At 48.3% G+C, this 23,233-nt stretch overlaps 1 protein-coding gene across 1 annotated transcript in view; it reads left to right on the top strand.

Annotated features, from left to right (window-relative positions):
- BIN2 (bridging integrator 2) overlaps positions 1 to 17,139 on the top strand; it is a gene marked incomplete at its 5' end in the record, with an annotated part of 34,542 nt that extends 17,403 nt beyond the window's left edge. Inside the window, 11 exons of the mRNA XM_045287224.1 lie at positions 1,946 to 2,000; positions 2,577 to 2,671; positions 3,231 to 3,326; positions 4,454 to 4,561; positions 6,455 to 6,540; positions 7,629 to 7,704; positions 8,524 to 8,606; positions 12,238 to 13,000; positions 14,444 to 14,524; positions 16,169 to 16,243; positions 16,656 to 17,139. Of these exons, the coding sequence (XP_045143159.1) occupies positions 1,946 to 2,000; positions 2,577 to 2,671; positions 3,231 to 3,326; positions 4,454 to 4,561; positions 6,455 to 6,540; positions 7,629 to 7,704; positions 8,524 to 8,606; positions 12,238 to 13,000; positions 14,444 to 14,524; positions 16,169 to 16,243; positions 16,656 to 16,682 (1,545 nt within the window). The remainder of the gene's footprint in view (positions 1 to 1,945; positions 2,001 to 2,576; positions 2,672 to 3,230; positions 3,327 to 4,453; positions 4,562 to 6,454; positions 6,541 to 7,628; positions 7,705 to 8,523; positions 8,607 to 12,237; positions 13,001 to 14,443; positions 14,525 to 16,168; positions 16,244 to 16,655) is intronic.
- Positions 17,140 to 23,233: the final 6,094 nt, after the last annotated feature.

The following is a 23,233-nucleotide window of genomic DNA, read 5'->3' on the forward strand; positions in this document are numbered from 1 at the left end:
TTGATGTGTGTATGGATTGCGATAACAGTTGTATGAGCCCCTAATAAAATGTTAAAAAAAAAAAAGTTACAGTCTTGGAAGCGCAAGAGGAAGTTCGAGCCTCTCCTGTAGGCTTACTACGCGTCAGAATTGACTCAGTGGCTGCAAGTTCATCGAGTTTACAGCTCGTGGGCAAAGCAAGGCTCGTTTATAACCACTGCAAATATTGAAGAATTCCTAGCAGTGATTCCTGCTTTATGATTAGTGTGGTTGACGTGGAATTTTATACAGTAAGTTGGTTTTGAAGTCAACAATCCATGCACAGATGGGTCTGCAATCACGCAATGAGCTAACACTCTCCTCTTCCCTGGTGCTCCGCAGGGTCCCTGTTCCGTTTTCCCAGTTCCTGGGTCTCTTCCTGCCTCCTCATCTTTTGGTATTGGAGAGGATTAAAGCGCACATTCTCCCAGGGTCCTGCTTGTTTTATAGAGCCATCTATTAATTAGTTATATCTCAGTTAGAAGCTTGTCACAGGGTCTCAAGAATTCCTCCAGTCTCTTTCAGAACAGTAAATCTATGTTTTGGTTTTTAGTTTGTTTGTTTTTTCATTTAAATTTTGTTCTATTTTTCTGTTTTTTACCCATTCTAACCAGCACCTTCTATTCTGGTCCTAGTCAGATTGGCCACTAACGGTAGCTCGTTCTCGCGTCTCAGGGTAGAAGAGGCTGTGGGCCATCAGTCTTTTAGACGAATTACTTCCTTGAGTCATTAGTTTTGTTCATTCTCTTTTGTTCCAGGTGGGAAGAGACTAGCAGTTGTTTCTTAGATGGTTGCTCGCAAGCTTTTAAGATCCCAGACACTATTCACCAATCGAGGATGTATAAGATTGTATTTATGAAATATATTACGCCAATTGATCTAGATATCCCTCCCCAAAACTAAGTGGTCCTTAGCCTTCAAGACAAGTAGTTCACTTCCAATATCTAAATGATTTCTATAACCTTCCCCATGTGTGCTCTCTTTACATAGGCACATACATGCAGCATTTATACATTTAGATATTGAAATTTCCACAACAGTACAAGGTATACGTGAATGTGTTCCCATATGACTTCCCTCGCATATTTGGAATATGCATTTACTATGTATCTACTCATAAGTTACTGTTTATTGTTGTTGTATTTTATGTTTTATAACTTAAGCTGTGTTTTTGAGAGGTGCTGTCAGAGCTTGACAGTAACACAGTTGGTGCTGTGAAACAGAACGAAGCACTCACCCAGCGTTGTCCTGTTGGAGCCCAGTGTTGCAGCCACTGCGTCAGCCTGCCTCATCAGGGCGTTATTCTTTTTAACTGACCCTGCTTGGTCAGACAGGCTAGCCCTTTGCAGGGGCTGGTCTCTTTGATAATATAGCTGAACATCGCACTTACCGTAAACAAAAAGCCAAACCTGCCATCAAGTCAATTCTGATTCGTAGCATTCTGTAGAGGGTTTCCGAGGCTGTAAGTCTTCAAGGGAGCAGACAGCCTCATCTCGCTCCTACAGGGCAGCTCATGACTTTGAACTGCTGACTTTCAGTTAGCAGTTCAACCCTTCCCCAACAGTGCCACCAGGCTCCGTCAGTTCCTTACCGTAATTGTCTTTTCTTGCACACCTCGCAGTGCCATGCCTTGCCTTGCCTTGGTCACCTTGTGCTGGCTTCCTATGGGTTGTGTCTGGCCCATAATTAAGCCTTCCCCATAATTAACCCATGTGTACTCCCTTATTGGGAATGTTCTCTCCCTTCCCCTCTTATCCCTACTTACCATCAGTGTTTGTGAACCCATTCTTGACTTTTTATAATGCTGGTCTCATCAGGTGTGTCCTTTTGTGGTTGCCTTGTTATTTAACTTATTTTTCTACTTTGATCTCTGGAGCACTTTTTCAAAGGTGTCTCTTGAGTCACCAGAACCACTTTTCCCTCTCAGGCAGAAGGCCAGAAGTTGTACAAGGACCTGAAGAGCTTCCTTAGTGCCGTCAAAGGTGGGTAACCCTCTGCTGGACACGATGGTGATTTTAGACTAACTGGAAGACATTGAGGGAGCCTGGTCTAAGCTAATAATTAAAGTTTCCAAAACTGAAATGCAGTTCATTGTAGTGAGTCTCTGTTTTCTGTTTAGCAAAGGCTAAACGACTTATCTTGGATACTTACTATATGAGGGGCTTCAAAATATTTATGGGAAAACAAAAGTTTTCTATGCACTTTCGAAACACCCTCATACTGTAGAGAGAGCACTGAGGCAACTAATGGAGTTCAGAAAGCATTTACGCAGCTCTGAACAGTCTGGGGTGGAACCCAGTAAAGAAAAGACAGCCAGACTCAGGCTTTCTGTCCCTTGCCTGACCTTCACTCTTTGAAACTTTGGGGACCTATGAAGAGTGTTTTTGTTGGTTTGTTTTTTTTTTTCCTGCCCAACCCCATCCACCTTTCTTCATTGATATTCCAAACCTTCTGCATTTGTCCTTTTGAATTGAGACCCATTATTTGTTTGCACCCATTACAATTATACCAAGCTATTTGGAGGGGAAACCTGGTAAACCTGAGTTCTTTCTTTTCAGTGATGCATGAGAGTTCGAAGAAAGTGTCGGAAACCCTGCAGGAGCTCTACAGCAGCGAGTGGGACGGGCAGGAGGAGCTGAAGGCCATCGTAGGGGTAGGGAGGCTGGGCTGACCGCTCCCAGCCTACAGCTCGTCTCGTTCTGTGCTCAACTCCGGCCTCATGGCCTCCTCAGCTTGCTTCTCTCTCCCGCCAAAAGGGAAACAGGAGAGCCCTTTCCCATGGTTGGTTTGAACAGCCTCAGTCTCTGGCTGTAGGAGGACGCTGTCACTGTTAGGACAAAAACACATTCTCCATGTGGATCCCTGTGCTGTTTCACCTTCATCCCCTCTTTGAAACCGTAAGGGAATTCAGCCTGCAATTGTTTTTGAAAGCTACCCTTTTGCAATAATTTACTTCCTATTGTCCGAGCTCTGGAATGCGGGAATCCAATCAGACAGATGCCTGCCCCTGATCCCTGGTGTCTCACCTCCTCTAGAGGAGTTCTGTGGGGAAGGGCTACTTCTTTTCTCCCTCTCCCTCTTTCTGAACATCCAACTTGACATTCTAAAGAGTGTGCTCCAAAATGCAAGAATTTTTTTCCAGGGACATGTTGGCTATTTGTCTAAGGACTCGTCGATGTTGAGTCCTCCTCAGCCTGTGCTCTGACCCACAGAATAATGACCTCCTCTGGGAAGACTATGAAGAGAAGCTGGCTGACCAGGCTGTGAGGACCATGGAAAACTATGTGTCCCAGTTCAGTGAGATTAAGGTACTGCACGTACACAGGCAAGGCTGGGCTGTATGTGGCCCATACAGGTTACAAGACGTAGTAATGTTAACATGTTAACAAGTTAAATGCTACACGTAGAGCTTGAGCCCTGAGGTTAGGAATAAAGTTGGGGAGAAGGTTAGGAGAAGGTTAAGGTTGAGGATTAGACAAGCGATTAGGATCAAGGGTTAGAGGTGGTGTGGAGGTTATGTCTAAACTTGAATTTCAGACAGCTAGACATGGGCTGGTGTTTAATTAGGTCCAGATTAGGACATCCGTTTTAGCTCTGAGACACAGCCGAAGGGACCAGGGTGTTTATTTTGGAAGAAGAACTTTAAAGGAGCCATAATAGTTTTCTTCAATGCTTGAACGTCCGTTCGATGAGAAGAGAGCTGGACCTGTTTTCAGAAAGCAAAGTCTGCCTTCATTCATTCGGCTTACATTTATCAAACACCTACTCTCTAGGACACTCTCCGCGTTTAAAATTAATCAGAAAACATTGAGGGAGGTTGACTTAAGCATCTGTTAGTTAAAGTTTTCCACAGGGAAACGCAGTGCACTATCAGGCAGGGAGTCTGTTTTCGGTTCAAGTCAGAAAGCGCATCTGTTTCTCCTGGATACTCTAGGGACGTTGTGTGTATTGTATAGGAGGTCGAACCACATCGTCGCTAAGATCTTCTCAGACTTTGTGATTTACTTCTCCGTGGTAGACTTTGTAGTGTGGATGAGATTAGACAGATAGTAATTTGCTTTTTGTTTTCACTGCAGCTTAGAGCCTCCAAAGCACTTTAGAGTCAACATTTAATCTTTACAGTAACACCATAAAGGAAAGATGGGGCTTTAGGTCATAAGGTTAATAAATGGCAGAGTTGGGACGAAGACCCCTCCCTCCTAACTTTCAGTTCAGTGGAATTGTCAAAGCTATTTCTCCTGGTTCTGAATGGGTTCATAGGGAATATTAAATGTCAGCACAGGCGTCCACATGCTCCCTAGGAGCACAGAACCCATTAGAAAGTCCAATGTGATCAAAGGATGGAAGAACCTTGCCACCTGCTTTGGTGCTCTGTGACCCGTATCCTGACCCTGAACCCTCAAGATCATGCCGTCTCTTGTCATCACTGGGCTAGGAGAGAATCGCCAAGCGGGGCCGGAAACTTGTGGACTATGACAGTGCCCGTCACCACCTGGAGGCTGTGCAGAATGCCAAGAAGAAAGATGAGGCCAAGGCTGCCAAGGTAAAAAAAAAAAAATGCCTGCTGAGTCCTTCCTGCCCTCCCTCTCCCCACACATGTGGCAAGTGGCTGGGCCAACCTGGGCTTAGGGAATTGTAAACTCAGCATCCAGTTTCCTGAAGGAAATCCTGTTTCCTCCGGCCACGGTGATGCTCTGCGCTGATAACCAGGGGCTTGGGGTCAGGAAGGGAAGGCCTGGATCCAAGAAAGCCTATTGTGTGTGGCACCGAGTCCGCTCTGATTCACGGCAGCCCTGTGTGACACAGGAAAATCGCCCCTTAACATGCGGTGAGCCGTTACCCATTTCTTTTTCACTTGTGATTTGGGTGAAAACCTACAGAGGACATTGGTGTTGGACTCCGCAGTCCCCACACATTGTGTTTTGTCACACTGCTTGCCATCCCTACAACATAGCAGCTCTCTTCCCTTTCTCCTCCCTCCCACCCCCACCCCCGGTGTTTACCGTTTCCTTCATCTTTCTTTCCTGCCCCTTCCTGCCTTCTGAGCTTTTGATGGCCATGGTTGGTTGTATCTTCTCACCATACTTACTCCATCTCTACGCTGAGCAAATAATTAGGGAAGCTGGATAATATGAAAAAGAATGTGGCATCAGGCTTAGAGGAAGGCTTATTAACAACCCGCAGTATGCAGATGGCACAACTTTGCTTGCTGAAAGTGAGGAGGACTTTAAGCACTTACTGATGAAGATCAAAGATTGCAGCCTCCAGTATGGATTACAACTCAGTGTAAAGAAGACCGACATCTCCACACTAGATAGAGAAACTATTGAAGTTGTCAAGGATTTTGTCTAACTCCCCGGGGTTAACTCACCACATGGCTATTATTTGGCTGAAGGCTGAGCCATGGGCTGAGCTCTGTCCCAGGCTTGACGGCAACCGAGGGCCTTAGTCTCTGAGGTGCTGCCAGTCTCCATCAGACCAGTGAGCTGGCCCTTTTTCTCTTCTTCTTCTTTTTCGTCCACATTTTTCTCCCTCTCTGCCCAAGACCTCCGGGTGATCTCTTTCTGGCCAACAGCAGTGGGAGGCCGACACCAGCTAATTCTCCCGCTCTCAGGTTCCTCGAGGCTGGGCTCACAAGATCCCTCCATCCCTTGGACCGATTGTTTCCTTGTGTCTTGAATTTTCTTTGCTCTCCTTTGCTCTGTGCAGGGGGAGACCAATAGTTGCATCTTCGACAGTTACAAGCTTGTAAGTCTCCAGTTACGATTCACCAAAAAAGGGTACAGGACGCTGTCTTCCTGGACTGTAGTGTGCCATTTGGCCATGATGTCCCCAAGACTATGGTCCTGAACCCCGAGGCCGAACAACTCATTCCCCCAAAGTGTTTGGTTAGGTTAGGGTTAACTTTGCCCCCTGTGTGCTCTGCTGTAGCCATAGATAATAAATTTGCCGCACATATACATCCTTTATTTGAAATCCAGGCTAGATAGTTCCTTAGAGACAGTAATTGAATTAGTAATTTCTTAGCAGGGAAGGCTTGGGGGAAGTGGGGGGTTAATAGTGAGTACAAGAATGAACAAAATGTTCCAAAATTGATTGTAGTGATGAGTGCGTGGCGTTTTAATATGTTTAAACCATTGAATTGTAGGATATGTGAATTGTATGTCAATAAAACTGTTAAAAAAATGCTTAAGCCCATATGGAGAAATGTTCCCTCTTAAGCATATACAGGAATGAATTGCCAGGTCTTTTCTCATGCAGGGCAACTAATGTGTTCAAACCGCCAGCTTTGGGTTAGCAGCCAAGCGCTCAATCCCTGTACCACCCAGTGCCCTTCCAAGGAACGCTAGTCGCTGAGGAAACGGAAGACGAAGGAGGGTAGCCTCTGGCCTGGGGTCAGGACTGAGGGGGTTGTCTGGTCTCTTTCACCACCTAGGCAGAGGAAGAGTTCAATAAAGCCCAGCTCGTGTTTGAAGACCTGAACCAGGAACTGCTGGAGGAACTACCTATTCTTTACAACAGGTGAGGATAGGACTGGGCGAAGGGCTGAGCTCCCGGGCCACTGCAGGCCCAGGCCCCCCACTAGCCCAAGCATGGCACCGCCGAAAAGAGCCTCAGTCCGAAAACGAAATGTTCTCTCTGCCCTGCTACGAACTTGCTAGGTGGTAATAGCCGCGCTGCCAGGCCCCTGGACCGTGTTTCACATCCGCAGTACAAAGATAACCACTCGTGCCCTGCCCGCTTTTCCGGTATGGGGACAAGCCGCTTCTTGGACAGGAGCACTGTGGGCAAGTGGAGTGCCCTCGTCTCCCAGCCTACATGGCTCTGGTTTCGGTCTCGGGTGGGTATTCTAAACAAGCCTGGTTCATGAACGTTCTGATGTACAGCGAAGATAAAGATGCTCTCTGTGGGATGATAATTGGCATTCATGAAGGTATCTTTGTTTGCAGTAGCTAGAAATGTTCTTGGGTGCACTTAGCTAACCATGTTTCAGATACAACTTTCCAACATTGGAAGAGGAATCTGAACAGAAACTCGGTTTATATCATATCTGTCATTGTACAGATAATGCAGTTGGCGGCAGTGTGTGTGTTCTCATTTCCGGCCAGCCCACGTGTGAAGGAGCCTTTCTAATCACTGCACGGATTCCAAAATGTTAACTATGTGACTCTAATTTGAGTAGAATGTGAAATTTGATAGTTCTTTAAATGTGAGTCTCCTGAATGTAGCTACAGAATTCCACAGAAGCCCCAATATTTCAATAAAGAGGAAGAATAATTATTATAATAATTATTTGGTCTTATATAAATTCTTTAATGAGCTGCCATGTTTACTTCTGTATTAAATAACTTCATAAAAGTAGAGATCCCTTTACGTCAGTGTTAACCTGGACCGATAGTGTCTCCCATGTCTTCTCACGCCTGAGACGCGGGGGTCCTCCTAGCCTGGCCCTGGGAAAGCCAGGTCCCAGAGTGTCTGCGGAGCAGCGAGCCTTTCTCTGGGGCCCTTGGGAGTGGTTGGCTGTGGGACAAGCACCTAGCTTGCATTTCACACAAAGGCCTTGTTGGCCATCACTTACTCCCGTGTATCTTTGCTTTGCCTCCTGACAGTCGTATCGGCTGTTATGTGACCATCTTCCAAAACATCTCCAACCTGAGGGATGTGTTCTACAGAGAAATGAGCAAGGTGAGAAGCGTCTGTCCAGTTTAGACTCGTAGGTGGGATTTTTCCGTAAATAGGCAGGTAGCCCTGACACCCATGATATCATTAACCACCAGTTTGGACACTATGAGCCGTTCACTTTGACCTCACGGTGAAGTAATAGTACTTGACTGACAGCTAACTGTATTACAATAAGTGCACACGTCCATACACAGTATCAGAGAGCACGCTTCACCTCCATTGACTGAACTAAAGCATCCAGGCTCTAAGCTCAGCTTGAATACTGAGATTAGGCATCTGGAAGGAACGGCTGAAACGAGGAGCCAAGTTGTGCAATCTCCATCTCTTGATGGTGGGAGCAGGCAAGACAGTGTTTCACGCCAGCTCAGTTTCGTAGGTCTTGTCCGTCCTGGGCAGCCAGGTTGCCCTGGGACACCCAGACCCATAATTACATTCACACACCCAGACACGCATATCCCTCTCCACACAGGGGCCAAATTATGATTGGCCAGCCTGATGGCAAAATGCATTTTCATTGCCTAACTGACTAAATTCTCAGCACCTGAAGGAAATGTGAACCTTGACGCACACCTCAGTTTGGGACCCTGCCTTAAGAGAGCTGCTTGTCCGATGCAAGAGGCAGAACTTGGGACACAGACCCGGAGAAGGGTACCTGGCCAGGGCCCCCGCACACTAGTACTGGAGAGAGGACAGGAATGGCAGGTCCGAGTTGGAAAAGTGGGGAGGCTTAATTTAGGGACGCTGTCTGAAGGAAGAGAGAGGGATATGTGCCAGTCTCGGCTTTCCATCGGAGTAGCACCCCGTTTTTCTTGTTAACTCCAGCTGAACCACAGTCTCTACGAGGTGATGAGCAAACTGGAGAAGCAGCATTCCAACAAGGTCTTTGTGGTGAAGGGCCTGTCGAGGTGAGCAAATCCAGAGACTCGCGTTCCCTTCGGCTTCACCTGTCTTGTGTGTCTGCACGTTTCTCCATCCCAAATCCCGGCCTTCCTCTGCGTGCATGGGCAACATGTGGTCTGTGTCACACGCGACAGCAGGGCTGCTGCTTCTGCAACTGCTTTTGTCGTCTTCGTGTTACTCTTGAGGCCTGTCCGTGTCCCTACATGTACCCAGCGCTGATCTGTCTTGTCTGTAACCGATATGGGCACTATCGTATGTCTACCACAGTTTATTTGTCTCGCCTCCTGCTCGTGGGGGTTTGGTTGGTTTTCCACTCTTACAAATAGTGCTGCAGGGCCCAGATTTCACACTTCTCCTGGTGAGCGCTGTTAGGGGTGTCCCCCGGGGGTGTGTAGGGACTGGCCTGCGGAGTCAGAGGATGCGTCCGCACGGCGTCTTCAGCCACCCAAAGCCACCCTGTTCCTGGGGAGTCCCTTCTCCCTCGTGGCAGCCCCATGTGTTACAGAGCAGAGCTGCCCCACTGACTGATGTCAGCGATGCTCTTTTATGAAGTGGTATGCATTCAGCCGCTAACCTAAAGGTCAGCAGTTTGAAACCACTAGCTGCTCTATGGGAGAAAGACGGGGCTTTCTACTCCTGTAAGGAGTTAGTCTTAGAGACCCACAAGAACAGTTCTACTTGCCCTACAGAGTGGTTATGAGTCAGAATCCACTCGGCGGCGGCGAGTGGTGTTGTTTTTTTAATACTCTTAACAGAAGCAAATCACCAGGCCTTTCTTTCTTGGTACCCATGAGTAGCTTCAAACTGTCAACCTCCAGTTTTCCAGTGAAGCCAAAACTGTGCCCCCTAACCAATCGCCTTCCGTGGTGACTACTTGAAAGTCCAGCTCCTCAGCAGTGAGTCAGAGCCCCAACTGTCCCGCAGTCCTACGCCAGGCGATGTTGTCAGACCTCTTCCTTCTTCCAAGTTAGTGGGGATGAGCTGGAATTTTTTTTGTCATTGTTAATTCATGTCACCAGTTTCTAGTTAGCGCCGGCGTCTTTTCATGTTACGAATTCAAGGTCCTATGAGTTACTTGTTTATACTGGTCTCATGCGCGTGTGTTTCAATTGATTTGCACGAGTTCTTAGGATACTCGGGTGCAAATCCAAATACCTCTTCCCAGGCTGTTCTGGTTTGCCTTGGACCCTTGTTGTTGTTGTTGTTGTTGTTGTTGTATTGGTGATGGTTTTGTTTTCTGTGGTGTCTCTTGTCTTCATGCTTCAGTCCGACTTCAGCAACTCACTCACTCACCGGCCCCTCAGAATCTGACCACTTTCTCATTGGAAAGCTCTTGTTTAGGAAATTGGATTAAGTCCCTGCTAGGCACAAGCTGGCCTAATAGTGGGTTACGAGTTGGTCAGCTAACCGCAAGGTCAACAGTTTGAAACCACCAGCCGCTCCGTGGGAGAAAGATGCGGCTCTCTGCTCCTGTCAGCGTTACAGCCTTGAAAGTCCCAGGGCAGTTCTCCTCTGTCTTTGTCAGGTTGCTGCGAGTTTTTCCGGTAGCTCAGGGTCCAAAAATAGATGTCCTTCCCCTAAAGGGATTTCCAGAAAGTTGGAAGAATGGAAGATGGCCTCCGAAGACGAGGAACAATGTGAGCTTGGATAAACCAGGGCCCGATGAGACGAGCATACTTGAGAGGGCTAAGTAATCATAAGGTTCAGAGACAGGGAAGGCTTCAAGGAGGGGCGACACCAAGCTTGGACCTGAAGAAAGAATTGGCCTCACAGTTGATTGTACCACTCCTGTAACCATCAGGCCCAAAACCCACTAAACCTACCTCCACTGAGTCAATTCTGAGTCACAACAACCCTATAAGGCAGAGTAGAGCTGCCCTGTTGGGGTTCTCAGGCTACAAATCGTTCCAGAACAGATAAACCCAAAAAACCTACTACCATCAAGTGATCCTGCACAGGGTTTTGAAGGCTATCAGTCTTTACAGAAGCAGAAAGCTTCATCTTTCTCTCTCGGAGTGGCTAGTGGGTTTGAATCGCCAACCTTGGGATTAGCAGCTATACTTTTATATTAAAAGGGCCAGTGTAGCATTCTTCGATTAATTTCTTTTTTTTTTTTTTTTTGCCTCTACAAAAGCTCTATTTTGCCTTTCCCCGCATTGAAGCCAGAGTTCTGTCCATTCTGCCCAGCTTAACTACTCCTTACAGTGAACCCTCCCAGAAACCTATCGGGAAATTCAGCCTTTTTATCTTGCTGTGTCCTGAGCCCTGGGAGTACTGTTTAGTGTTAGACTGATAACTGCCAGGTTGACAGGTTCAAATCCACCAGCTGCTCATGAGAAAAGATGATGAGGCTGTCTGCTCCCATGAAGATTATAGTCCCAGAAACCTAGAGTAGAAATCACCCAGATGAGAAGATGGCGGCCTTCTCAGCGGCCTCACTCCCAGCAGGCTAATGTCCTAGCAAACTCAGGCCACCCTGTAGGACAGGGCAGATCAGCTCCCGGGGCTTCCCAGGCTGTCACTCTTCATGAGGAGTGACCTCTCTCTTCCTTCCTTCCATACAGCTTACCCCACAGTACACATTCCTATTTCTCCTTCCCATCCTGGCACTCAGAATTAGCCCTTAGTTACCTTTAGAGCAGTGTCTCCCAAAGTGGGTGATGCCCTCCCCCGGGGGCCTGGGCTGATCCAGGGGGCGCTGCAAAAGCAGATACCTACACTCCATCCTAAATTATGGGCTAGAGTACAACAGTTTAATAATGTAGAGGGGAGGGGGACTGAGATTGTTTTTCCCCCTGAAAATGAACCGTGGGCCAAATACGAGTGGGAACTTATGCTCTAGACTAAATATTTGGGGTTTTCTCAGTCAGTCGGTAGACGTACGTAAGAGAAATTCACTCTCCTAAAGGCGGCCATGGCAGCGCTCCACACGTAATTGCTACTCGATCAATGTCAGAACACGTCTGGAAGTCAGGAAGTTGAGCAGGCTCACCCTCTGCCGCGTAGTTGATTCCTACAAAACCCACCGCCATCCAGGGAATTCCGACTCACAGTGACCTTCTATGGCAGTGGTTCTCAACCTGTGGGTCGCGACCCTTTGGGGGGTGGAACGACTCTTTCACAGAAGTCCGATTCATAACAGTAGCAAACTGACAGTTATGAAGTAGCAACGAAAATGATGTTATGGTTGGGAGATCACAACATGAGCAACTGTATTAAAGGGTGGTGGCATGAGGAAGGTGGAGAACCGCTGCTCTCTGGGATTTCCCAGGTTTTGTAAATTTATGGGAGCAGACTCCCTCCTCTTTTTCTCATGGGGTGTCTGGTGGGTTTGAACCTCTGACCTGACGGTTAGTAATCCAGTTCATACTCAACACTGCCCCCAGGATGCCTTCCACAAAGAGCACATGCTTTGTTTTCTCTAGTACCTTTTCCTTTACATATTTTCACATGATCGAGGTCATGCTGTGACAAGACTTGGTAGCCTTCCCCCTTCGCTTTGTAACATAAGCATGATGGCATCCACACAGATATTTTCTAACGTCATTTGATTTGGCTTTATGACAAGTGGGCATCTCCGTTTCATTTTTGAATGTCTCGTCTCCTGATTCGGAAACCCCTTCCTTCCCTCTTTAGCAGCAGCCGGCGCTCTGTAGTCATCTCCTCCCCGGTGCGAACGTCTGCGACCTCCACTTCGGTCACCTCCCCGACCAGCCCCTCCACCTTTTCCTTGAAGAGCGAGGGGGAGTCCTTCTCGGCAGCCGAAGAAAAGCTGGCGGACCCAACCCCGGGAGCAGACAACTCGGAGATGGAAGAAGAGCCCTTACCAGATGAGGAAACGGAGGGGAGCGAGGCCGAAGCGAGCACCTCGGACGAAGAGGAGCCTCTGCCAGCCTGCAATGGCCCAGCCCCAGCCCAGGCCTCTCCGCCCATCGAGGGTGGCGAATCCCAGGAAGACGTCTTCTCCAGCTCCCCACCTCCATCGCCAGACAGAGAATTCCTGGCCCCAGCCGGGCAGCCTCCGCCGTCTCCTCCAGAAGTCGTCCTCCGAGCCCGCCCGGCAAGTGAAGGGGCTGAGCAGCCAAAGAAGAGAGCCTCCCTCTCGAGGACCTCGGCGCCCCCCAGCAGGCCGCCCCCACCCAGAGCCACTCCCAGCCCCAGGCTCTCCTCCGGCAACATGTCCTCCAGCTCGACTGCCCCTCCAGGGGGTTCACCCAGCAGCCCCAGGGCCTCCTTGGGGGCTGAGACCCCCAGTCCTCGGGCCTCTACCCAGGCATCTCCTGAGCCAGAGCCCCCCGAGAAGCCCAGACGAACTTCGGAGACCATGGCGAAGGGAGCCCCCGACAGCCTGGAAGCAGCAGAACTTCCCACTGCCTCGTCCACCTTGAGGGCCTCTCAGGTGAGCCTGCATCTCGTCTCAGTGGCATCCACAACCCTTTCACAGCGTCCCTGCGGGCCAGCTTTCCTCCACCCAGGGTGCCCTCAGTGGAAAGGACTTGATGTCGCTGTGTCATAGTCTCTCCAGGAATTCTGGTGACATCATGGGCAAGCGATTGGCTGGCCATCTGCTCCTGGAGCACGTGCCTGCTCCTGCAGGGCGGTGTTAGCCTCTCCTGTGGGGCTGTAGTTGAGACAGACCCAGCATACGGAACAGTACGTTTCAGAGAGGTTCACCCGAACCCCATCTCGGCCCCGGGGATGGCTTCACATTTTTATAGCAATAACTTTAGTGATCTCTTAGAGTAACTGGCTTCTTCAGAAGGCTTATTTTTATTAGTATGCTGTTGTTATTGTTATTATAAGCTTCTTACTAATTAATTTCTTGAACCTCAACTTCTGGGCATTTCCAATAGAAAGAACTAACCACGGGCGTGCTCCTAAGCTTTCCCGACTGATGGAGCGGGCTGGGGGTGCTGTCGCCCTGTTTGTCCTGCCGCGGCTGTGGGACACAGAGCCCGGAGAACTGGAACCATCAGATTTCCCACTGTGCCTCTTGGATGAGAAAGGTCTAGAGGCAGGAACTGAGAGAGGCAGGGCAAGCTATCTGGCGTGTGGATGCGAAAAGGGTCAGGTTAAACTAGAGATACCCACGCACTGGAGAGCAGCCAGCTGGGGAAAGATGTAGACATCAAGTCCGATTCAAATGACAGGAAGGGGCTCCCTGTGGGATTCCAGAGGGCCGGACGAGGCCCCAGTGGTAAAAGCTAGAGGGGCAGGGGGGACAGGGCACATTTTGGATTGGTTCAACCATTAGCTCAAAAACTAGAGGGCCACCTTAGGACAAAGTTCTCCTTCCTTGATGTTCAGAGCTACGGCTGCTTGACCACAGTCGGGTATGCCGTTGGTAACGTCGAAGGGATTATGGTGAGACATCTGACTAGAAGCGCCAGGATTCATTCATTCCTTCTACCATGACTTACTGAGTCTCCGCGATGGGTCGGCTACTTTCCTAGACAGTAGGGATATGAACCTGAAAAAAACCAAACTCCCTGCCTGCCTTCACAATCTAATGGAGGACTCTGAACGGAACCCGAGTACAGAAGATCACAATTGAGTAGTGATGGAGATGAGAAAAGTTAGGTTGGGGAGGGCTCAGGGAGCGGCTTGCCATTTTAAACAGGGCAGTCAGTGAAGGTGACATTGGGGCAATGAAGGAGGCCAAGGAGAAAGTTAAAAGAAAGGTGCGAGATTTCCAGTCCGTCAAATCACACCCCGACTACGCCCTGAACCTGATGGAGATTGCCCAGGCAACCTTGGGAGCCTCCTGCTAACGGAGAGGAGATTAACAGGAACGGTGTGCAGCTTCTGGACTTGAGCCTCCACTCTCCATTTTGACCCACAGGGTATTCCGGAGCCTGGTGAGCCAGGGAAGATAGAGGACAAAGACGCGAACAGCGAGCTCCCCTCAGCTGGCTCCCCTGAGGTACTAAGATGCAAGTCCCTAACATGACTGAGCCTGAAGCCTGGATTCATTCACCTGGGACACTGAGGGCCCTAACGGAGCAAGAGATATTGCTCCTTGGCTGGTTTCTGGTCTGCAGCTGGTAGTCTGAGGGAGATAGCCGGGCGTGTGAACAAGGTGCAGAAACACAGAGCCAATGCAGACATTTGAGTAGGTGAAATGTAGCCACTTATGAATTTTCTGCACTAAGAAGGTAAAGCCAAAGGTATGGGTAGTACCCAATTAGTCTGAGTGTGACGATGTAATGACTGTTGCATGGAGCCGGCAATCAGTTGCCGCTGGTTGACTCCTGCGGGTGTTGTGATATTTGCTCTGGTACCTGGAGTAATTCAAAAGAAGGGGCAGGGGGGCCAACCTACTGTCTGCCCTTCGTGGGGAACAGTCTAGTGATGCTGCCCACCCTGGAAAAAAGGTACAGGGCACAACCCCCTACCAGCTTACACCATCTCCTTGGATTTGAGATTTATAACATCTCCCCAATCCCAGCCTTTCTGATGCGGTTGCTTTGGTCATCAGCTACAAAGACATTTGCCCCTGCTGTGTCATTCAGCAACTCAATAGAGCGTTCTAGACCTTAGCCCATCCACCGTGGGACCCATGCTCCAAAGCCTCTGTCCTACAAATATGCAAGATGCAGATGCCTTGGAAACCGTGCGTCTCTCCAAATTATAGATGCTTCCATATAAAACTGGATAAATATTAACTAGAAAAAGAATCTGTTCTTGCTTAGCATTTGAATCACTTGAGAGAGAATGAAGGTTTTGATTACATTTGTGGGAGGAGCTCTTATTACCTTCGAGCAATTCAAAAGGTGGAGAAGGGAGGGAGAAGGGTAGGAAAAATACCAGAAAGTACAAGCCGAGGCTCCTGTACAGAGGCGCGGGCTTGGACCCCCAAGGGGCAGTGACCCCTGCCCTACAGGGCGCTGTGTCCTCGTCACCCCGATGGTACTGAATTTGCTTCTGGAGTCTGCGTCACACTGTTAGAAACCGGTTCTGCTCTGCAGTGACGAATTTTGTAACATGGATTCTCTGTCTTTTTAAGTTTAATTGGTTCTAAACCTTAGAATACCAAGGTTCCCCACCCCCGGCATAGCAGTGCCCAGACAGGCTTTCCACACCTTGGGCTCCTCTCCAAACCTAGGCCTCTCCCCCCAGAAACACTGCCTGTCAAGTGTGAGGGCTGCGGTGCGTTCTTGAGGCAGGTGAGTCTAAAAGTGGTAGGCAGTGGTTTTAGACCCGTATTTATGCCCTCACCCACTCCCGCATGGAGATACATACAGAACTGGCACACCAGTAGTCACGTGGTGTCTGAACTCCTCGTGGAAATGACTCTGGAGTCCTAAGACCTGGTTTCCTGCCCAGCAAGCCTGGGGCTCTTCATTTGCAAATAGGGGTGACGTGACCTTCCCCTGATGCCTTCAGATACTAATGAAAGCAGCATTGTGTGTGTGCTCTTTGTAGTGTACAAGGGGCTGCCAGCAGTCCATGGCCGTTTCCTCAGGCTGTGACGCCCCCTTGTAAGCTGTGAGGCAGAGAACCCTTCATAAGCAGAGAGAGAGAGAGAGAGACTGTGCTGCCTCTCACAGGACCCTTCCTTTCGCAGGGCCACGGTCTTCCATGTCAAGACTCTGCGGTTGCCGGGGAGGGCGGCACCCCAGCAGCTGAGCCTCAAGGAGAGGTAAGGGAACCAGTGGGGGGGGGGGGGGCTGGCAAGATTGAGACTCCTCAAAAAAGAAATGGTGAATAGCTGCAGCAGCGCCCTCACAATAATCCCACCACCCGGTTTCACACCCCTCCCTCGCAGGAGGCCAGTGGCATTACCTGACATATCATTTGGTTAGAAGCAAATGAAAGTTTAAGGCCGTGTGTGATTGGTAGGAGCCGTGGTGGCATAGTGGGTTACACTTTGGACTCCTGACAGCAAGGCCAGGAGGAAGATAAGACTTTCTAAGCTCAGGAACCCACAGGGCAGTTCTACCCTGTCCTCTAGGCTATGAGTCAGCCTTGGCCCGAGGGCAGTGAGCATTTGGGTTTTGTGTGCTTGGTGGGCGGTCAGGTCAGCATCTCATACAACCATGTTTGTTTTGCAGGCATCCCCAAGTGAAACGCAACTCTGAAGAGAAATTGCCAAGACACGCCTCACCCCACCCCAGCTCCCCAGAGAAGCTTCCCAGCAGGCCTTTGGGGTCAGGGTGGTCAGGGGACGTGAGACCTAAGCTCACAGAGTCTGCATACTGGTGGAGGTCTCTGAAGACCTAGTATTAATAGAGGCCGAAGAACAGCTGTGGGAGGGAGGGAAGGAAGCAGGCTTGGGAGAATAGAGTGTTACACTCAGGGATATTTAATTCAGCTCTTACATTTGCTTGAATAGTAAAACTTTATGGACACATATTAATTAAAATGGGGCTATAATGATTATTTGAAAAAAAAGCATCTAAACATACTTGTCCACACGGAGACATGTAACCACACAGACTCAGAGGAGGGTGAACAAGCCTTTGATTTACCACTCGTTTTGCAAGACTTCAAACTAAAACAAACAGAACCAGATTGATAAATAAAGTATGATTCTGACTCTGGAGTCTCAGTGAGTGCGCTGGGGTGGGGGTTGCTCCAGCCGGCATGCTGTTTTCTACTGAGGCCTGGTTATCAGTTCTCCCCCAGCTTCAGAAAGATTCAGTTCCGTCTCTGAGCCTTTGCTCAGCCTCCCTCCTGGCCCTAACTCTAGGGGGCCCCTAACTCCCACAAGTTGCCCCTCTCAGTCTAGATGCCTTACTGCATGGCCCTCCGCCCACTAACCTGGAAGGGGTGATAGTTTAGAGCGCTATCTAGCTATCTGATGTTTGGAACCTGATCCTAGGGATGGAAAAGATGAAGAAATGAAGTGCCAAGGAAACGGACAGGGTAAGAGGATGCAACAGTGAGGACGGCGTGAAATTTGGAGTCAAAAGTACTGGATTCAAGTCCTGTCTATCTGTTTACTCTGCATCTCTGCTCAACTTTCTGGGGGTAACAAGTGAAGATGGCAACCTCCACCCATTCAGCCAGTCAGCATTTCTGGAGCTCCTGCTCGGCCACCCACTGTCCTAGGTACTAGAGGCGCAAAGATTGGGACAGGGATAGATATGGTCTCTCAAGACAGGATGGGGAGCAGCGAGCAGATGCGGCCGGATTTATCGGTGGGTTCGAAGAGACCCATGATGAAGACTGGGGTTTTACAAAGTTCTAAGCCAAGTTTATAAGACCAGAGTATGTTGGCCCCATTCCCTGACATGGAATTATCCAAGACTCCCCATGATCTGCTTGCAATGCCCCTCCCACATTCATTTGGCAAAACCTGGTTCAAACCTTTCATCTGTTGAGTTTCCCCTGCCTGCACCGCAGCTCCCACAGGAAACTCGTCCTCTTTGGCAATGCCAAAGAAGACTTCTTAGAATTTCCAGTGGCAGACTTAGGCACCTAAGATGGGATCACATTAGAAGATCCTGGATAAAGTGTGTAAGGGGTGTGTGTGTATAACAAACCCTGGATAAAGTGTGTAAGGGGTGTGTGGGTGTGTGTGTAACAAACCCTGGATAAAGTGTGTAAGGTGTGTGTGGGTGTGTGTGTAACAAACCCTGGATAAAGTGTATATGGGGTGTGTGTGTGGGTGTGTGTAACAATCCCCAAATCATAAAGGTCAAGCTTACTAGTCAGATCATTGGTTTCCCCCCCCCAAAAAAATTGTGGCTTATAGTCACCCTGTAGGTCTGGAAATGAACTCACCCCTGGAGCTCAATTTTGAGCCAAACCATAGCCAGGCCTGCAAGTTGAAAACAATATTAGGGAGGTCTAATACACACCTTAGAGTAATCAGCCTTTGAAGTCAATGGGGAGCATTAGCCCACGGATAGAGTTCAAAAGGGCTGGGAAAGAAAGAGGAGCGGAAACAGGAAACAGGAAGTGGGATAAGTGATGTTACAGTGTGGAGATTGTAATCAAGGACATGAAACAAAATGTGTATGAATTGCTGAATGGAAAACATCTGCTCAGTAAACCACCCAATTCACAATTAAAAGTTTTTTTTTTTAAAAAGTGCTGCCGCCGGTGCACAGCTGACGTGGGAAAGTGCACTAAAATGTGACACTTCATCATCTGCACACGACCTGCTGGAGGCCCCACGGAGCAGGGGGAAGGCCTGTCCATGGCCTGCATGAGTACGTTGTTGATCTAGGGTGGACAGTCCCATCTGGGAATCAAATTGTTTATCCTGATTTACAAAACAGTCAAATTGTCTAGAGAGAAGGCTGGGGCTTAGAAGACTACTATTCTGGCAGTAGCCGAAAATTGGGCCGAAAGCCAGTACAATTGGGTGGAGATGGACATCTCCTGTCCTCTGCCCTGTGGTCCCTGTGGGCCTGGTGACAACAGGACGGCTGCTCCAGTTTCTGGGGTTTAGACACTGGTAGCTCACCACCCCGTGAGGCGACCTTCATTAGCTAGTCCTCTCTATGTAGAATTCATGGCAAGAACCTTATCCGGTCCCTGTATTCCGGCAATCTGAAGGACAATATTGACAGACTGGGTAAGACATTCAGAAAACAGCAGAAACCTGATAATCCAGAGTAAACAGGATGCACCAAAGCGCACAACGCAGGCCCTGCCTCTCAATACCCCACCGTGGGTTGGCGTGTTAGCGGGGCGCCAAGCAGGCGTGCACATTAGAGCCTCGTTTTCTGCATGCTTCCACTTTGAAAATGCGGTCTGCACCGACAGGAGGGGGAAATCCCGTGTCAACAAACCTTTTACATTTTAAAGAAATGAATGCTTATGAAAAATGATTAACCACCCTCAGATTACAAGTAGTCCAGCAACTCCACGGCAGTTAGGCCAGATGTCCTCGGAGAGCATGTGGTTCAAACAACCTTTAACTCCTAATGGAACATGTGACGGGAGAGACAGACTCAGATCAAAGAAAGCTCACCACCTGCCCTGGAATGCATGGCCGGGTTAGCGACAGAATGAGCGAGTGGATGAATTAGTCTACTCAGAATTGATTTAACTCCTAGGGCTGGCACAGAGAATAAGGAATTCCAGTCCTAGGAGCTAAATTCTAAGAGTAGATCATTAGATACTGTCTCCTCTGAGGAGGAGCCAGGCTGACCGATCTTCTGTTAACTTCGGTTTATCTTACAGACACGTGCTCTCTTGACATGGCTTGGTTAGACTTTTTCCCACATACGCTGAGATCGCCATGCCTTTAGAATACAATTTCAATGAATTGTATTTAATTGAGAGTGTATGTATGTATGTATGTATGTGTGTGTGTGTGTGTGTGTTCCCCTCCTGGTTCTTAGCAACTGAATAACATCTATTCTGGCTTGATTATCCTGGTTCTTAGCAACTGAATAACATCTATTCTGGCTTGGTTAGCTTATGGCTCTGTTTCGGTTTGTTTGGGCTCCCGCCTCCTTGTTCTATGCTTGTGCTCTGAGAGACCTCTTTCACTCTGTTCCTCAGAAGAAGCTGTATAGTCTGATACTTAACGCCTGGCATCAATATTGATTCCCAGACCCACGTAATCCCAGACATTATTAGGTCTGGGAATCAACCTAGACACCAGTAGTTTATTAGGCTTTGTGCTCCCAGGAACAAGAGGTAAACACTCACTGGGAGGGAAGGCAGGAGAAGGCAACTCCCAGGAGTTGCATGGCTAGCTGGGGAGTCATGGGTTGAATAAGAGTCTCATGCTTTAGAGAACTTTTACTCATTCCTTTCCCCAGTAACTGTCTCAGTTACCGAGTCTTCTGTAACAGAAATGCCACAAACGAATGGCTTTAGCATAGAGAAATGTATCCTCTCACTGCCTAGGCGGCTAGAAACTCAAAGACAGGGCAGCAGCTCTGGGCGAAGACTTTCTCACTGTGATGCTCTCGGAAAAAGTGCTGGTCTCCTTTCAACAGCTATGTGCCCAGCACGCCTTGGAGAGCTCCATGTGTCCTGGCGTCCATCTCCCACTGGGTCTCAGAACGTCTCGACACAGGGATCGCAGGTCCAAAGGACTGGCTCTGTCCTCTGCTCTTTCTAGGTGGTTCCTTCTCACCTCTCATTTCTTGTAAGATAAAAGGTGACGGGGACACAATGTCAACTGCCATGACACAGTTCACAAGTCCATGGTCTCCATCCCCATTTGGTGAGTAGAAGCTGGGTCTTCGCCTCTTTGGAGCAGCCATCCACGGGGCGCTTTTGGTCTTTCCCCATCCAGAAGAGTGATGAAAACTGAAAAACGCGTGGAAACCACTCAGTTCAATGGATTAATGGACCACGCAAACATCAGTCACCCCCGCCCTGAGACCAGAAGAATTAGATGGTGTTCAGTGACCCCTATCAACTGCTCTGAAAAGGATGACATTAGAAGGTCCTGGTTAGAGGGAGACAAAAAAATATGGAATAAAACTCAAAATCATAAATGAGGCCAGGCTTACTGGTCATATAAAGACTGATGGAAACCCCAGGACTGAACTCGCCTCTGAGCTAGAATAATCAACCATTGAAGATCAAAAGAGCAGCACTCACCCAAGGACAAAGGTCAGAGGGTTAGGAGAGGAGGAAGAATGGCAACAAGCACAGGGCGGGAGGGACATAAGCCACGGCACTTTGAAAGGACTGCAATAAACGAGTTGAATTAGAATGTGTACGGATTGTTGGATGTAAAACTAGGATCTGTTCTGTAAACCTTCACCTAATTCACAATAAGAAGTTCTAGAAAGATAAAATACAGTGGTGATCCACGTCACACTCCTGGGAAACATCCCTTACTTCAGCTCAGAGCTGTGATCTGAATCAAGGTGTTGCATCCCACCTTAGTCCCCTGACAATTGATTGGCTGATCCTATCAGACCACCTTTATAGGGGATGATTGAGTACCTATATGTGGCAGTTACATAATCTCCTGTCAACTTGTGAAGGAGTGGAGTCCAGCCTGTCAATCAGGTCACAGCTGATGACCGCATTTGGAGGCACAACAGAGATAAATAGCTCACTGGAGGCCAGACTCACTCGCTGCCAGTCATTCCTGTTGACAAGCCACATGCAACTATGCTGATGGAGCCAGAGCCTTGGATCTGAAGGAGCCACATGGAGACCCACGCAAGCACTAAGATGCTTACACTGCCACTAGATCCACAAGACTTTCCACCCACTGGCCTGTGATCTTCCTGTATTCAGCATCATTGCATATGTTGTGTGAGTCTGAAGAGGAATTTATAGACTGATATTGACATATGGGCTAATATCACACTTATAGTCTTGATCTGGACAGGGCTGGGATGTTTTCTCAATATATTGCTCTTTTGTCTAAAACTCTTTCTTGTACATATGAGTGTCTCTGGATTTGTTTCTCTAGTCAAACCTAACACACTATATAAATCCCAAATTGTGTCATTTCACAACTTCGAAAACACATAAGAATCATTGCTCAAACAAACTGACAACATATTTTGAGGGGACACAATTCAATCCATGCCATTCTACCCTTTGTGCCCCAAATCCATGTCCTTGCCACATGTGAAACACGTTTATCCCATCATAAAAACCTCACTGCCATTGAGTTGATTTCGACTCACAGCTACCCTATAGTCCAGGGTAGAACCGCCCCTGTGAGCACCCCTCATAGCATGCCGAAAGTCTCAGACAGACTCCAAGTCCAAATCCCATTCCGGGACAAAACTCCTTCTCACCTATGAGTGTATAACACAAGTTATTGTTTCCAAAATACAGGGGTGGACCAGTCACAAAGTGGCCATTCCCATGACAAATGGGAGAAATTGGAGGGAAAGTTGGGATGATGGGCATCCAGCAAGATAAAAACTCAGAATAATTTTTTATTTGACTTTTTATTGTGAATTGGTTAAAGGTTTCCAGAGAAAATCTGTTTTCCACTCAATTGTATATATACATTTTGTTTCATGTCATTAATTGCAAGCTCTACAATGTTAACATTTCTCAGCTCACTTCCTGTTTCCCATTTCCAGTCTTGTTTTTTAGCCCTTTTTGCCTCTGGACTGTCTCTGGGCAAATGCTAACCTCTAATCTCCAATGGTTGGCGACTCTTAAGTATTGTCCACCTTCTAGGTCTATTATTTGGCTGAAAATTGAGCCACAGAGGTGACTTCAGTTCTAGGACCAGAGGTGACTAAGGCCATGGTTCCAGAACGATTGATTTTCACTCTCAGTGCTTGAAAACAATCCTCTGTTCTCTGATCATCTAAGGCCCAGTGTTCCCCAAAGTGGGAAACGCCCCTGGGGGGCACTGGAACAATCCAGGGGGCTACAAAAAGCAAATGCCTATACTGTACCCTGGAGTTTGCCAGGGCTCTCTGAGTGATTATTTTCTTTTTTCTGAAAAGGGGGCAGGCAATAAGCCAAATATGTTTGGGAACCTGTGAGTTTGAGACCGTAACTCTTTCCAGGAGTAGAAAGCCCCATCTTTCTCCCAAGGAGCAGTGGATGGTTTCAAACTTCTCACCTTACAGTTAGCAGCCCAAAGAGTAACCACTATGCTACCAGGGTTTCTCCCTTAATAATATAATCACGGGGGGAAGGGAAGAAAAGGGGATAACAAACCCAGGGACAAGGGAACAACAAGCGATCCAAATTGGTGGGGAGGTGGGTGTGGGAGACCTGGTAG

This window comes from Echinops telfairi, unplaced genomic scaffold (genome assembly GCF_000313985.2).
Source record: "Echinops telfairi isolate 266 unplaced genomic scaffold, ASM31398v2 ScPeMD7_12;HRSCAF=54, whole genome shotgun sequence".
Taxonomy (NCBI): domain Eukaryota; kingdom Metazoa; phylum Chordata; class Mammalia; order Afrosoricida; family Tenrecidae; genus Echinops; species Echinops telfairi.